This window comes from Dermacentor albipictus, chromosome 2 (assembly GCF_038994185.2).
Source record: "Dermacentor albipictus isolate Rhodes 1998 colony chromosome 2, USDA_Dalb.pri_finalv2, whole genome shotgun sequence".
Lineage (NCBI taxonomy): Eukaryota > Metazoa > Arthropoda > Arachnida > Ixodida > Ixodidae > Dermacentor > Dermacentor albipictus.
The window spans coordinates 81,646,531-81,660,781 of record NC_091822.1 but is presented as its reverse complement, the minus strand read 5'-3'; the positions used below and the strand labels follow the sequence as shown (position 1 = coordinate 81,660,781).

General features: G+C 48.1%; 1 protein-coding gene across 1 annotated transcript; it reads right to left on the bottom strand.

The window, feature by feature from the left end:
- Positions 1-3,993: 3,993 nt before the first annotated feature.
- LOC139055456 (uncharacterized) lies at positions 3,994-12,688 on the bottom strand. Its single transcript, XM_070532940.1, has 4 exons — positions 12,539-12,688; positions 9,190-9,236; positions 7,906-7,995; positions 3,994-4,355 (listed from the first exon to the last, which is right to left on the bottom strand). Exons 1-4 carry the CDS (start codon positions 12,597-12,599, stop codon positions 4,056-4,058), a joined length of 498 nt encoding a protein of 165 aa, XP_070389041.1. The 5' UTR covers positions 12,600-12,688; the 3' UTR covers positions 3,994-4,055.
- Positions 12,689-14,251: the final 1,563 nt, after the last annotated feature.

The window sequence follows — 14,251 nt, the reverse complement described above, 5'->3', positions numbered from 1 at the left end:
CTACCGTGACTCTACGCATATTTACACTGATGGATCTGTCCTTCCAAACAGCTCCGCGGCAGCAATCGTCATACCAGCGAAAACCACAACAATCAAATTTAAGACGACCCACGCGACAACATCGACGGAAGCAGTGCTCGCAGCGCTCTTTACTGCCCTTCATCACATTGGTGATGAACCGCCACACAAGTGGATGGTATTCTGCGATTCGAAGGCGACAATGCACTCTCTACCGTCACCTTTACGATGCGGACCGCACGAACAACTAATATGTCATATAACAGAGACGTTACACCATATAAGTGATGCAGACCATGAAATAACCTTCCAGTGGCTTCCCAGTCACTGCGGGATTATCGGCAATGAACGGGCGGATCAAGCTGCCATGCTCAGCCCATACTGAGGAGTGCCACGTCCGAATTCCACTTTCTAGAACTGACGCAGCACGGAAGCTCCGCCCACTTGCTGGGCAGTGCACCGCGTCGCAATGGAATGAGCCACATTTAAGAAATACGCGACTGTACTCACTTGATCCCGCATTAAGTCTTCGAGCGCCATCTCAGCTTCGCCGTAGAGAAGCCACGCTTTTATATCGACTGTTGTTGGGCGTTGCCTTCACCAAAGCTTATGCATTACGCACAACCTGTGACAACTGCGGCCATGAAGAATCGATTGACCATATTCTGTGCGCCTGCCAGCAGTACAGTCCACAGAGGGAATGCCTTCGCCACTAACTTGATCAGCTAGACGACCAACCGCTAACGGTAAAAAGATTTTTACACCATCGAAAGGACCTATACCGTCACAAAAGAAGGCCGTGCAAGCACTATTGCTCTTTTTGCGATCTGCTGGCCTTTGTGAACGTATTTAACTGGAACGCCTCTTGTGTGTGTGCGCCTCCGTGTGTGCGTTTTTTTTTTTTTACCGTTTCCCTTCTCGGTCGTTTTTCTATCCATCTTCCATCCCCAGTGTAGCGTAGCAAACCAGAGACTGATATCTGGTTAACCTCCCTGCCTTTCCTCTTTATATATATTTCTCTCTCTTCCTGAGATTAAAGTTGGCCACCGGCGGCAAGCGTGTTACAAAGATTAGCATGCTATATTGGTAAGCGCGTGCGGCGACCTCCATTAGGAAATAGGCAAATGCACCAGAGAATTTTACCAGCACATTGTTTTTAAGAGTTGAACGCAGCTCAGCGACTCTTCTATCATGTGTAAAAGCTCATTGGTGTTACGATGCAAACGTGAGTCAAGAGAAACTTGCAACTTGAGATAGCAACAATGGAAACGCCATTCGTAAGTATATATGCAAAATGAGAGAGCATATATTACGGCAACAGCAATGTCGGCCGCGCGCATTAAGGTTTGAGCGGCAGAGAAAAACACGAGGATTCATATAACAGTAAGACACATCGATAGGCAAGGCCTGGTATCGAGTCCTGACATAATAAACCGTTTTCGTCGTCACACTTGAAAGCAAGCAGCTGGCAGCTGACTCGAGTGGCAACCTCTGCCTCGGGCATCGTAATGCTGTTCGCTTCGGTGAGCTGACGAGAGCCAATGCACTCTGCATTGCGTAGCCGATGCGCCCCAGGTTCAAAGCAGATTTTGTGCGATTTTGTCAGTCTAAAGAAGTAGCTGGCGAAGTGACACTCGCGCTGAAACTTGACCTACAATCGCGTAGAGAGCGCTCGTCAACGAACTGTGCGTGGCGTGACTGACGAAACGTTCCAAATCAATACACCGGGAACTGTGACGGACACCGCAGTGGTGGTGGGTCCCGGATTAATTTCGACCACGTCGTGCTGTTTAACGCGCACCGAAAGCACAGTACACAAGCTGCTTTGCATTCCAGCTGTCCCCACGGAAACGTGGCCGTCGAGGCTGTGAAGCGAGCCCGCGAACTTGTGCTCACCAGCCGATTGCCTAACGCCAGCGTGGCGTGGCGGTAGTGCGCCCGTGTGCGTGCATTGTGCAACGGGCAGCTTACGCAACCGAATTCTTTTTAATCGATATTTTTTTTAATGCGCGCAGGACAGTTCCTCGTGCAAATAATAAGAAAAACTAATTGCACCAAAGTGTAACGCTGCAACATACAATATATTGTCACTCTTTGAGTGAAAATAATTTTGCAGAGAACCAAAAAGCATTAGATAAAACTACACGATATTAACAGGAGGTTTAGCCATGAATAATTACTCTCGATAATAGTCAACAGCTTATGCTGTTCAAACGCTCTCCGATACGCTATTGACACGCGATTATCATGCGAGAACGCGTGTATAGCTACAATAAATCATTATGGAAAGAGATCTTGATGTGCGAGTGCACTAAGTCCCGGAACCCTCGGGTAGCTTCGGTAACGAAGGCGGCCAAATCGTTGGCGAGCGTGCAAGCAAAATACTGCTCTAATCGCACACTCTCAGTCCCTCTTCAGCCACCTGTCTCAGAACCTCTTCAGTTGAAAGCTATAGCTCGACATGAGTACCGATGCAGATTACGACAAGTACCCGTCAACCTTGTGCCTTTACGAAAAAGGCTTGTCTATAGGGACGCGCAAAGTGTTGATAAACAGTACCTATACTCGAGCCGGACTGACTGATGATGTTCTTGCCAAGTGGCGTACCTATAGAGCCAAGGAGAGGGCGTGCGCACAATACATATATAAACAGCTGACAGCGACGAAAGATATCGACAACACCGCAGATGTGTTGCTCAACATGCGATGCTGGCGTCAGTCTGACCGTAAAACATACCCCGTGGGACGTGCAGTGGCCTGGAAGCCAAAGAACCCACCACTTGGGCACCTCTATCCGCGCCCTTACAAGGCCGCATGGCTCCCAGGAACGGTGCGCGAGCACAAGATACCCTCCTCTCATTTGCGCGAGTTCGACTGGAGTGGGACCGCCGGATGCGAAGTGCGTGTGTTTGCGCGCGTATGCGTCTTCTTTTCCGTATTGCCTCTGTCAAAACGAGGCCGCAGTGTCATTCTCCCATTCAATAAAGGGAACCAATAAACGCGCAATATGCTTACACGCTTTGTCGAGTTCATGCGAAGTGTCGACACTGAAGAGAACTTGCACAGGCAGCCTTCCTTAAGTTGAACACACGTTAAGGTTTTGGCTTTATCCACGGAAGGCCGATACAGCACCGCGGAATAATGAAACGCTATCGATCGCTGAACTGGCGGCATCTGATTCCTATCCTGCGCAACGTTCGCTGTCGCTTCTACGCTTTTGCCTATATGTTTCACTTGTACACGCAAGGAAGCGCATAATTACGTTGAAAAAATTTGATTTCCCGGCGTAGTCGTTTTAATTATGCTTGTGCGACCATCTAGATTGTGCTTGCTTTCTCTTTTTTTCTTCTTTTTTTAGTGCGAAGGTATTCTCCGAGTCCCGCCACATGCATTTTGGCGGGAATTCGTGGCCGGCACCTGCTTTGACGAACAAGCATTGCGTGAGAACTACTGTGAATACAGAGCCCTGAAGTGGATAAAGTTGATATATGACTGGGCGCCATATCGTTACAATATTTATGAGGGTTTTACGAAAGTCGCACTATGAAATGGGTGACGCATTACAGAGTGGTGTCTAAGGCATCAATTTTGCCCGTTCAGGTGTTTCAACAGATGCAGTTTACAGAATTGTGATACTTTTTTTTCCATTGCTGTATTACACAGTTGTAAAATTTATGCTTTCACAATATCCACAATTCTATTTTCTAAAAACTTGTTGGCCTAAATGAAAAAAATGTACTTCTTACAGTAGGCAGGCTTTAACTATTTTACATTAAATGAAGTAAACGTCATCCCAATTGGTGCAGCGGTTGCCGAGAAGAAAGGTTTCTCCATTGTCACGTACTTAGATAGAAGCTCCCAAGTTAAAGCTTGCTCTTAGGGCCCACTTGTGCCAATTAAGTTTTTTTTTTTTTTCAGAGGATGGGTATATCTTTGGAATAGGAATACCAGGCAGCTACAATGTGGGTAGCGGTATCATACAACGCCAACAGGCAGCTTATACCGTTTTATTATTGTTTCCCGGCGGTGACGTTGCCTTAGGTCTTCGACACGGGTGCAGGGACTCGCTGCCCTGGGCGTCGCGCCGCGGTCGTGTTGTTCTTCGCACCGTTGACGACACCGGCGGCGACGACTCTCGCAGCCGTGCCCCTTCCGGTGGGGGCTGCTCCCTGCGCTTTGGAAGGCGGCGCGGCCGCAGCGCTCCCGCTACCGGCGGACTGGACAACGCGCCCGCCGTTTCGACCACCGGCCCCGTCACCCGGTGTTTGCAGACTCGTGTCAGGCGGGACGTCCGTGATGCAGTAACCGTTTCGGCAGGCACCGCTTCGGAAGAATCTCTGCGACAGCAGTAAAATGGGGAGGGAGGAAAATGTTGGGATTTGGCCCACCCCGAGTGTGTAATCGATGAAAAGTTGGCGACTCTCGTTCTTTTTTTGTTTTTGTTTTTTTATTGTGCGCACTTATTTTTTTGCCTGAATACGCTTTTACAAGGACGGTTGGTTCCAGGTAATTTCCAGCCACGCTATAGCGGTGCGCGTGACTCGGTGACTGTGGCACTGCACAGCTGAGCACAAGGTCGCGGGCTCGAGTCCCGGCCGCGGCGGCTGCATTCAAATTTCTAATGCCAGAAAACCTCACATGCCGTACTTTGGGTAGACGTTAAAGAACCCCAGGTGGTTGGTCAGTCTCAATCCAGAGCCCTCCACTGCGGTGTCCCTCATAACCCACTGTGCAGTTTTCGAACGTTAAGCACTAAAATTTATTGCATTTAAACCTCGAATCAAACGTGCACAGTGCCGTCCACTGTTAAAGGAACACTCAAACGTGCCCCTCTCCCTAAGTTGGCACCCTAGCTGCAAGTGGCTGCGGAAGCAATGTCAGTGCACTGCACATGTGTGTCGAAAGGAGTCAGCTGTATCAATTGCAACTGACCTGCTGCAAATCTATAGGCAGTTGTACTCTTGCGAGAGAGGAAAATCCGGACATACTCTGCACTCCAGTGTTACCTTTAACAGCGGACCACTCTGTACCTTGTTGGATACGGACCCTTTTCCTGACATCACTCAAGTTCCCCGACCACATCCAATTGCTAGTGACAGAGGGTTTTGAGTCGTCCTCAGCCAGGTGGGCGAAGACGCGGAGGAGCATCCGGTACTCTATGCTATCCGAAAATTAACGTGCAGAGAGGAGGCGTACAGCGCTTCCGAAAAAGATTGTGCCTGCTTAGTTTGGGTGGTCCAGAAATTATCTTCCTATCTGTACGGAGAAAAATTCACTTTCGAGACCAACCACTGTCCTCTGACCTGGCTCAGACACATGTCCCCTCAGAACGGACGCTTGCTCAGATGGAATCTAATTCTCCAGGAATATAACTTCACCGTCCGTTACAAAAGGGGTAAGTTAAAAGGGAACGCGGATGGTTTGAGCCGGCTGTTTCGGTAAACCGACGCATTACTTTCCTTGCTTTGACTAACGAGGTAGGAAGTGTTATTATGGGCTGGAAGTCATACTTGTAGTTTCAAAACTTGGCTCGTGTATTAAAAGTTGTTTTCATTATTTGTTTCACTTTCTTCAGTTTATTTTGCAGCGACAATATGACTCTGGCCTTGTCGACATTCGGGAGTATGGAAAGCTGTTTAGAGAGGTGGTAGGAACTGCTTTATCAAAATTGGGAAAAGGAAAAAAAACACAGGGTTGATTTTGACATAGTAATAACCTGGCGAGTCAGGGGTGAAGAGCCTGCGCTTGCACGTGGTGCAGCGCTATGTTGTTTCTTTAGTTTTACGTACGTTCTCCAGGGCCCGGGATCCAGAAATTAGTCGCACGAGGCTCGCCACCAGTACACTACATGTTCCATCAGCGTTCCTCATGGTCAGCAAATTGTGTTCACCGGCCATTCCGAACTTCAGGGTCGAGGAGGAGCTGTTGGATACGGACACTTTTCCCGGCATCACCCAAGTTTCCCGACCACATCCACTCGCCGTCGCATTCCAATTATAGTGCGCCGGGGCGCGTCTACAACGTTACCGGACCCGTCAGACAGGTTGGCGACCCCCACCTCATGGGCCGCATGTCTAGCTATTTTCTCCATCCCTGCTTCTCTCTTCCCGAAAGTGCAACGGGAGGCTGGCACGGTTCCAGGTAGGTGATCTTGGTCCCGAGCAAAGCTGTTTTGCGGCTCTGGGAGGTCGTTCGAGAACAAACCGTCTCCTGCAGCTGAGCGCTTCCAGGCGAGGAGGCAACGCCGGAGGCAAGTCAACCCTCGGACAATGGAGCCCTTGGAGCGTCCCCATTGGCCGAATGTGACGACACTTGCGCGGGCGCCTACCATTGGAGAAAAATGATGACACCTGAGCTGGCTCGACGATTGGCCGAAAATGACGTGACCCCGAGAGACCGAAGGGGTTAAAAGCGACAGACAGGGAGACTAGTTTTTTCGTTCTTCTTGCCACGGGCCAGAGCGTTCGATTTGCTGCCGGCCGTCGATGACTTTATGACTGTTCATTACTTTGTGTTATTACTGTAAATAATGTAAATAAACCTTCTGTTCTCAAAATCCTCCTCAACGTCAGCCAACTCCCGCACTCAACGGCAAGGTCTAATAACCTGTGGGCCATCGACATCCTTCTAGCTCCCTACTACACACTAAGTGGTATGGAGAATAAGTGGTACAAGTGAGTTAGGTAAAGCTAAGCAGGACGGTGGGAAAAAAACCATGAAACAAGCAGTCGTGTTGCGTACTGTACAAACAACCTTCTTCGTACTCTTCCGTAAACGGTGCCAGACGCTACTGAGCGCGGTTACAAGCAGTGTCTAGTGCGCTCAGTATACTTCACCTGCTGTAATTTCAACCAGCTTGGTGTTGTTTTTTTTTTTAAAGAAGACGTTTCCGCAAAGGGCTGCGAAGTTGCGAAGTTGTGGGTTGGCGGCCACAAAGAAAGCCATCTTAGAAGAATTTCTTGCTAAGTTCGTCAAAACATTGCGAACTGTAAGCTAGGCGCAAATGGGTGTGTATATAAAAAGGATAGGTTTGCTTTCTGTAAGTGTGTTCTGAGGGGCTCATAGCTCCTCCTTTCGTTAATCGTGCCTGTTCGCGCCAAACTTCCATTTTTGTCATGGCTAGACGCGCCATTAAGCAGCACTTCTAGCTATGCTGTTTCAACAACTATGCATCGTCGGTGCATTCGAAAGTATCATCTTAGTATCAATAGCAAAAAACAAATCCACGAATAAGAGTAGACGACGGGGCAGCTAGGTGCCTCGTCTCCTTATTCATGAGACGTTCTTTGTGTGTACGTTAAATAGCGTCGATAGGTAAAAATTAATCAGGAACACCACATTAAGGCATCCCTTATAGCCATACTACGGCTTTGAGATGTAAAGTGGCACAATTTATTTCGTTCGTTAGATAGCAGCCTCAAGTCCTTTTCGCAAGCTCTTAGTGAGTCAGTATCACTGGATGAAGATCGCTCTGAACTGGAGCTGCACAATATTAGCTCGTCACTCCAGCTTTTGACGACGACGATGCGGCCTTTCCATAGTCGTTGTTGTTGTTGTTGTTGTTGTTGTTGTTGTTGTTGTTGTTGTTGTTGTTGTTGTTGTTGTTGTTGTTGTTGTCTATCACGCGTGTGGCTAGTTCTTGTTGCTAAAATGAAACCGGCAGCAATTTGAGGTAGTTCTAGTTGCTGCTGCCGCAAATTGCTGCCGGTTTGTTTTTCTTTCTTTCTTTTTAAATAAAGTGATATCAACCTTTCTTTATTTCTTTTTTCTTCATTGGCATACAGTATACTGTGCAACTGCACCGCGATGCTTGCGATAACGCAGCACGCTGAGACATGCACGCAAATAAGATAGACACTAAGAACAAAGAAGATGGCGGCAACTCACCGTGCAGGGCGTCCCATCTTTTTCATAACCAATCCTGGGCAGGAAGCCCCTGCACCAGTACCTGCAAGAGCTCAGGTACCCCGTGAGCCCCTGCGAAAATCAAGTGCGTTGAAATCTAAAACAAAAAATAATCCCAATAGTTAACTTGCAACGCTTCTCCAAATTACTCTATGTTCGTCAACCAGAAACATAAACTTAAGAAACATGAACTTAAGGAACATATAAAAGCTTTTGCGACGTGAATGAAAGCATTATTACGTTCAGGTGAGCATGCATGCAGCCCCAAATTTACGGTCAGAGGGAGTAATGCTAGCGCTAACTTACAATTATCCTAAACGGTCACCACGTTCAGCAATACTTGATTGATCGCGTAAATTATTAATGGTCCAAGGTGTGCAAAGCCTAATCGTTACCGAGAAAGAAATTTCGTAAGCGAAAGAGTGTCGTAAAACATGTCGTTACTAAAACCACCACTATATAAAATATGTACCCGGTGCCATGACATAAACTTCTGTCTGTAGAAGACGTTCTGTCTATAGTGAGGATCTATACTGTTCTGTCTATAGACCTTGAAAGCCTTGATATGAGGCAACATACAAGGGATGTATTCCTGTAGGATGTAGTTGCCTGTTCCTAAGCTCAAGCACCACGTGACCCCTGCAGTTGAAAGAAGGTTCCACATCCGCCGTCATGTCCGTGAATGTCGCTGGCTAACATTCACTGCCAGGGCTCGTTTCATATAGTACAAATTCGCCAATGCCAAAAAAAGAAAGCGGGAGCACGGTCACCGTGGTATACATCAATGGTAAAGCGCCGCACGCTTTCAGCCTCTGACAAGCTGAACGCCCCTGTATTGTTAGTATCGTAACTTCGACGTTTCAATTAAGTAGAAGATGCAATTGCCCCATATGCTTCGTCACCCGTTGGCTTCGTGTGGTTCAAAAATCACCCCTTACGCTGCTCTTGATCTTCTCGCTCACGTTCTACTTGTATAACTATCACGTTCATTACTCAACATTCGGCATATACAGTACACTGTGCAGGAGCGCAGAAAATCTGCGCCAGGTGTGCTCTCAAACCTTTGTGTCCAGCGTACAAGGTGGTTTTGTGTGTCAGCTGTTGTTACCCTCTTTCCCTCCACCACTTGATCCCTACCCTTTCTCTTTGCGCGTGTGGACAAGGGCCTCGGCCATCTAATTTCCAGTTTTAATCCTTGACAAAAGCAGACACTATTCAGCCGAATGGGTGAGTGCACGATGAATGTCTACAATCGGGGGGACTTACAAGTTGTCGCCAGATCGTCTTCGGGCATGACTCTCCGGCGGCACCATCTATTGTTCCAGCAGCAACAAAAGAGAACATGTATCCCTCATGACTGGGCCAACATGTTGTAGACAAAGAACGCGTACATGGCAGGTTAAGGGAGGACGCGCGCCACTCGTTTCGAAAGCGTTAAAGGAACCTCAAAAAGGCACGCTAAATCAATTAAGACTTACCGGCTATTCTTTCAAAACTCTATTTTCATAAATACTGCAATAATAGATTCTTTCTAAGAACAGAAAATCAAAAGCCAACTCCTCATTCTTTTAATTTCGTACTGAAACCGCAGACGGGGAACCCTGTCTGTTTACGGTATTTTTCTTCTTTTTTTTACGTTACTAATTTTGATTTGCGCGAATGTGGAGGAATGATAGCTTCACACGTGCGTTTCTGCAAGCAGTGAGTTTTCTACTGAATGTTCTTGCGGAATATTACAATGGCGCCTTGCCATATAGTACACGCGGTATAGCATTACCAAATTATTACCATTTTTCGTTTCGCGCTATGCTATAACCAAGCACTTGTATTTATTTCGCCGATAATTCTTCCGCAAGCAACGGCGATTGAGTGGAAGCGATTATACGGAGGGCCTAGCGGTCCACAGAGGATGAGCTTTTCGGACTGACTGAGGGTGCATAAGGTACATAATATATGCACCGCAGAAAGCCAGTTAATATAGTTGGAAGCGATTGGTCGCGGCACCGTGCACGGGCTGTGACGTAAACTGTGACGCGAAACAAAGAAAAATCAAGTCGGTTACATGTGTAGCGATCGGTCGCAGAACGGAAGCAAAGAACTGAGTGTGGAGTATACGAACACGCCAGGGACACACAGTACAAGCAGGCATGCAAATAAAGGGCCGCACATAAAAACGTAGCGAAAGACGCGTCACGAAGCGCGTCACCAACGAAAGAACGCGCTGAGCATGTGCGACGGTGAGCGTAACAGCCGACGAATACGCCCACATGTGTGCGAAGCGACAGACGGCGTATCACTGTGTGCGTGAAAGACAGCGCAAGGCGCTCAGCACCATCGCGCTGCACGAAGACGCTAAGCACATCGCACTTGCGCAAAGGCAAGAAAAAAATACAAAGAAAAGAAATCTGGGGTTTTATACGTGCCAAAACTACGATATGATCGTGAGCCACGCCGGCCGTAGCGGGGGACTCCGGATTAATTTTGACCACCTGGGAATTCTTTAACGTGCGACCAATGGACGGACGTTTTTTTCGCATTCCATCCCGCGCCCTCGGGCTTAAGCAGCGCACCGCCAATGCCACTTACACTAGCACGACGGGCCGCACGAAGGTGAATGGGTGAACGTATACATGGGTATAGCGTAATAGCGTATATACGCGTAACGTTTGTTTTCAGAGAATTCGGCGATATCTTTATCCTGCAAGTTAGCGGCTGGATTTCGTGTACGAAAGTACGCACTGCTTTGGTATAAACACGGACTTTTTCTTTTGTTGGTTTTTTTTAACCACACTTTTTTACAAGAACAAAAGAAGTAACAAGCGTAGCGAACGTGGTGTTCTTGCAAATAGGTTCCTAGACGAGGCGGACATACTTTGCCGGTAATAATGCGAGCTTCCGAAGTCTAATTCACAACATTTTAATAATGAACTTTTTAATTAGTGCCTTGGGGGCAGTTGTGTAAACGGCAAATTTGGAGGCAGCCAGATTTTTGTGCACGCATATTTTTAACAAATCTTGAAAATCGCACCTAAACGACACATTCATTGTCAAATTGCAAAGCTCAGTCGATGCAATATCGAGATTAAGCGCGTCAGACAGCAACGTCCCGCAAAGAAGCGCTGGGCGAAGTTTGAATGATCCTGACCCGACAAAGCCGCAAATGCTTGCCAGTGCAAAGCGTGCTGTAATCAGTAGCTGCCGCGACTGGCTGACTCAACGCTCGGTTTCAAAATTCGTCGCGCTTGTCGCCCCTTGGTTTCGATATTGCCTAAATTTATCGTTTAAATTCGCTTATAAACATTCCGAATTAGGTACGACATTAAAGATTCTTTTCTTCTTTAAATGAGGGTGAATTGTGACTGCCTTCACTTTCGCATTCATTCATTAATAAAGGTTTGTTTGTTAGTCTTTTGAAGGACACGTTATTAGCGGCAAGGTTTCTCCACCTCGCCTATATAGGAACATATCTGCAATAACTCCACGTTCGCGGCGCTCATAGGCTTTCTATTAAAATATCTGCATTGTCTAAGAAAAAGAAACATCCTTTATGTTTTGTCTGCATAGCACTCAGTGCGCAGCTTCGGATAATGCTGTAGTTGCTGAAATGGGTTGGGTTATTTTGAGTTTGGAGGCATCAAACAAACAGGAACGCATCAATTGAGCAATTTTTTTTGAGGCCGAACTGAATGCGAATTGAATAGCGATGGAAGCGAATCAAATATCGAGAACTGTTACTACCGCTTTTTGAATAACGAATAGCCCGTTTTCACCAATCGTATAAAAATATTCACGTCATAGTATTATTAACGTCAGCGAAGCTTCTGTCATTCACTTGAACGTTATGAAGCTTTGCTTTAAAAGGCAGAAATGAAGAGCTAGAAGAAATAGTTTGCGCACCGAAAGTAGTCTCAGGGGGAGGGTGACGGGCCGATGTTCGAATCCTGGCGCCAAACACGCCTGTATTTTTTTCTTTAAGTGACCTTTGATCCTACTCGGCGAGAACCCAGTCAGCGGCCGACCAACGACCAGACCGAGCGACCGCCGACCAACCCAGGCGACACCAGGGGTTGGCAGGCTCAGTTCAGTTCAGTTTTATTCCTTAAAGGCCCCCATTTCAGGGGGTGTTACATAAGGGGTTGGATTACATTTGTAGTGAGGAAAACAATCAGCGATGGTGATTTAACATTGAAGGTGATCTGTGTGATCTGTTACGCGTTCTTGAAAAGCAGGTGTTGAAGCGATGGCGACGATGTCATGGGGTAGGCCGTTCCAGTCCGTGGCTGCTCGAAGAAATCGAGCAGCCGCGGACTGGAAGAATACGAGGCGAAGAAAGCTTTGCTTTGAACAAAAAGCGGGAGGGGGGGGGGGGGGGTGTATGACGTACCCAGAAGGAACGAAAGGAATGCTGGCGCGTGCCTGTCCGCGTTCCCCTGCAGCGCCTCTTATTACATCAGTGTGTTTTTTAATAGCCACAAGCAAAAAAAAAAGGTTGCTCCGGAAACTTCTGTGCGACCTCATCAAACATTCTTGCCGGCAGCACGGCTAATAAAGATAACCCTAATTCTCTTGCGCCAGCTCCTTCAATGAACCGCACAATTCATCTAACGCGACTTACCCGAAAGCTGCAAGACGACGGCGAATCCTAGAGCGAGGAGCTGCGCCGGTCGCTTTCGCATGTTCGGAGTGTCGCTTGACACGCAACTACGAGTTCTTCTCCGAAAACAAAGGAAGGCAAGTGGCTTTTCACGTCACCCTTGCCATACGTTTGTTTATTTTTTCCCCTCCGATACCATTGTCAGGCGCAGATGCAACGCAACGCGTAAGAAGCGTCCCAGAAATTCTGCTGTCTTAAATAACCGTAGCAGAGACAATAGAAGGAACCATCCGTCACCGTCGGCGCCAAACCGGATCGAATCTTGTTCTTGACGTCTTTATATGGCACAACAGGAACACACGGCAAGCAAAAGTCTTGCGACCCCCCGCGGCTGACTCATTGCGATTACCTATTTCTAACTACGAAGTTATTCGGTATATCCGAAACAAGGACGAAGAAAAAATCGGGTGATGCGCGCCTGTCCGCGGCGCACTGTTCTGACAACAAATAATCGAGGGTTCACGGTTTGCGTAGTTGAACTAGTGATGCACAAACAATTTTAATATATTTGCACAGAAACGGTAAGCACACCTACACTTGTAGTGAGGAGTATGCGTCCTACGTAATACCTGAACTACGTAATTATCTTTATAGTCTCGTTTTTCACAATAATCATCTGTAGTAATATTGCAAGCGTTTGGCTATGCTATCACCTGTACACGTATACCATTAAAAAAAATTACAGCCTCTCTCTCTCTAATTTCTCTCTAAATCTCTCCCTCTCTCTCGCCCTAATTTCACTCAAAACGTTCTCGTCGTATCCACCCCGGAGAAGAAGAACGCCGCCGCTTATGCAGGAATCCAGCAAATCCGCATAAGCGAAGGACTCTACAAAGTAGCCGCATACATAGCGGCCCCAGACAACACCTGCAAAGGGGTCATACGAGGGGTCGACGCAGACATCAGTGAGGCCCAACTCCAGCGCATGATTGTCAACCATCGTAACCCGAAGGCTCTTGAAGTCAAACGAATTAAGAACACCACCACAGTGGTTGTCCTCTTCGACGGCATGAAAGTGCCTAACTATGTCATGTGCGGCGTCAGCCTTCTGCGCTGCACGCTCTACAAACGCCAAACCGAGGTGTGCTACGCGTGTGGCGGCTTGGGACATCGCGCGGACGTCTGCCCCAACCCCACCAATGAGGATTGCCGGGGCTGCGGACTAAGCTCACCACCCGATGACCACCAGTGTTCGCCGAAGTGCGCCCTTTGCGGAGGCCCGCATCTTACGGCGGACAAAACGTGTAAGCAGCGCTTTCAAGTCCCATACGTCGTACGCAGACGCCGACGGCGCCGTAAGCGCGCCAACAACAAGCACCAGCAGCAACAGCTGGCCAAGGAGAACAGGCCAAGTGGCTCCAGCGCGGCGGGAGCCCCCAGGAGGGAGCGCTCCGTCACGCCCTCTGGTCGACAACGCAGCCTCTCCAGAGGGCGCTCTCGTTCCCGAGGGCGCTCTAACTCCCGGGTTCGGATCCAGGAAACGCCAACCTGGGCCGATCGTGTCAAGTCGAAGCAGACGACGCCGGCTTCAAAGGTAACGCAGGTAGCATTGCCGGAGCATAAGGTTGATCCCAGAGTCGCTCAACTCATGCAAGAGAACGCTCGACTCAAAGCAGAAATGCAGCAGATGAGGGCCGACTTTGAGTCTTTCCGTAAGTCGTACCCCTCGCAAGT